General features: G+C 31.8%; 1 protein-coding gene across 1 annotated transcript in view; it reads left to right on the top strand.

Moving 5' to 3' along the window:
* Positions 1-319: 319 nt before the first annotated feature.
* cdk5 (cyclin dependent kinase 5) overlaps positions 320-2,273 on the top strand; it is a 6,018-nt gene continuing 4,064 nt past the window's right edge. The window contains exons 1-3 of the mRNA XM_016542959.1: positions 320-515; positions 1,497-1,585; positions 1,663-1,730. Coding sequence (XP_016398445.1) covers positions 479-515; positions 1,497-1,585; positions 1,663-1,730 — 194 coding nt within the window. The 5' untranslated portion in view covers positions 320-478. The remainder of the gene's footprint in view (positions 516-1,496; positions 1,586-1,662; positions 1,731-2,273) is intronic.

The following is a 2,273-nucleotide window of genomic DNA, read 5'->3' on the forward strand; positions in this document are numbered from 1 at the left end:
GTTTATTATTATTATTATTATTATTATTAAGGTAACCAAACTTTTAAATACTGTTTAATTTGCAAACTCTAGACTGAAAGTATGAATCGTTTTCCGTTTTAAATGAAAAGGTTTAGTTTCAATAAAGCAAGATGTACATTTTATTTTATATAATAAATATATATATATATTATATCAATACCATTGTGTTTTATTTAATTTAAATGTTTTGCATTGTGTTAGATTTTATTTAAATGTTTATTATTATTGCATTTTTATCGACCCAGAAGTCCATGTACAACGATGCTTTTATTTTGAAGTGTCTCTCAGTAAATCGCCATCTTGAAGCCCTTATTGCTCTCTTCATGTTACGTACTACGCCCCTTGTTGATAAAAACGACAGTAATCAGCTGTACAATAAAAAAAAAAATTTTAATTCGTGGGAAAAAATAAGGAGCCAGGACGCTTTATTTAAAAGCTACTGTAACTGGCTAAAACCATGCAAAAGTATGAGAAGTTGGAGAAGATAGGAGAGGGTGAGTAAATGGATTGTCTGGCCTGACTGGCTCTGTCTGCTTTGGAGATTTGTAGAGTATTAACAATCATGAATGTTTGCCGTTTATAATAGAGCTTACAGCGGCTGACAGTCAGTGAATTATGCCTTCGTAAGCATATGTTAAGATTAAAGTCTAAGATAGAGCTAGCAAGCTCGTAGTGGGATACTGCACCTGGCTTTAGATCAATCAGAACAGCTGTTAAATGATGCGATCGCTGTTGTTCAGAGGAATGGAGCTGTTGCATTGATAATCTCTAGTTAAACTGATCGATCATTCTTTGTAGCACCATTATCGGGCTTTTCTTTGATTCTCATTGAGCTGCAAATCATGTTAAAGCTGTTTTATATGAGACATGAAGTGTGTCTTCCTCCAGGGGGCGCATGGAGACTCAAAGTCGGCTTTTCTCCATTGAGCTGCATTCAAATCTCAGGACGATTTTTAACTTATTGGCGAGATTTGTACACTAACTATACTAATTCAAATATATTAATTTAATTGGTAGTTGAATTATAGATGAAAATTCGGGCACGAATCTTTAATAAATTTAAAATATGCTCATACATTAATCATAAAAGACTGTGATTGGTCAATCCCGAAGTTCGATGAGAAAAATAACGTTTACCACGTGACAATGCTGTTTTTGTTATTCACCGGAAGCGGTCTGGACAATAATTTACACCTGTATAAATATATAGAGAAAGTTCAATATCCATTGAACAGTAAATCACACAATTGAGAATCTAAATATAATTATTTTATGCTTTTTTTTTCTGCCTGACAATTTAAAGACAATTTTTTGTAGCTAGGCCACGCCTATTTGAGGATTTGTTATTCTAATTGATATTTTGCCAACGCATCATATTTCTACTGTGATTTTTCTAATTCATGATTTGAAGTCAGACTGCCATGTCTTATATTTTATTCTCAGTTTCTTTAATGCATTTTGTACTCTGTCACCAGGTACCTATGGGACCGTTTTCAAGGCTAAAAACAGAGAAACGCATGAGATCGTGGCCCTCAAACGAGTGAGATTGGACGATGATGATGAGGTAGGAGAGCTCAGACTGCTGGTGGGTCAAGTCATACTAAAAGCAATTTGTCGCATTAATTTTTAATCCTACTACAGGGGGTTCCAAGTTCAGCATTACGAGAGATTTGCCTCCTGAAAGAACTGAAGCATAAAAACATTGTAAGGTGTGTTTGTTTTTATTTTTTAATTGATTGCAGATTTAGTATTGTTCATAATACAAAATAAATGTTGTTAATTAAATAGTATTTTTTTAGTTTACTTTTTTTTTTTCCGAATTATTTTATTAAAAAATTATAATTAAAATGATTGCATTCAGATTATTGCAATTAGTGTTTTTTTTCTTTCTTTTGAATTTTAAAAACAAATATTGCGTATTTAATATAAGTATATTAAATAATTTTTTGCATAAGTATTTTGAAATGATTAGTGATATAATGAATTAATTACTGCATAATTATTACATTTAACCATATAAAATCAGTTTGGTTTGTTGTGAGCAATTTTAAGCATTTTTGAATAAGCATATTAAAATAATTATTAATATAAATGAAATAGAAATGGTGCAACTTGTTTTATGCTGCATTATAACTAGGGCTGCACGATAAATCGCATGCGATATTTAACGCGCATCTTGTCAGAAAGCCGGTTCTTTAATCAGCGGTAAATCTCCATCACCTGCGGGCTTTCACATTGAGCAGCATTAACTA

Source organism: Sinocyclocheilus rhinocerous, unplaced genomic scaffold (assembly GCF_001515625.1).
Source record: "Sinocyclocheilus rhinocerous isolate Xijiao unplaced genomic scaffold, SAMN03320098_v1.1 scaffold1721, whole genome shotgun sequence".
NCBI classification, from domain to species: domain Eukaryota; kingdom Metazoa; phylum Chordata; class Actinopteri; order Cypriniformes; family Cyprinidae; genus Sinocyclocheilus; species Sinocyclocheilus rhinocerous.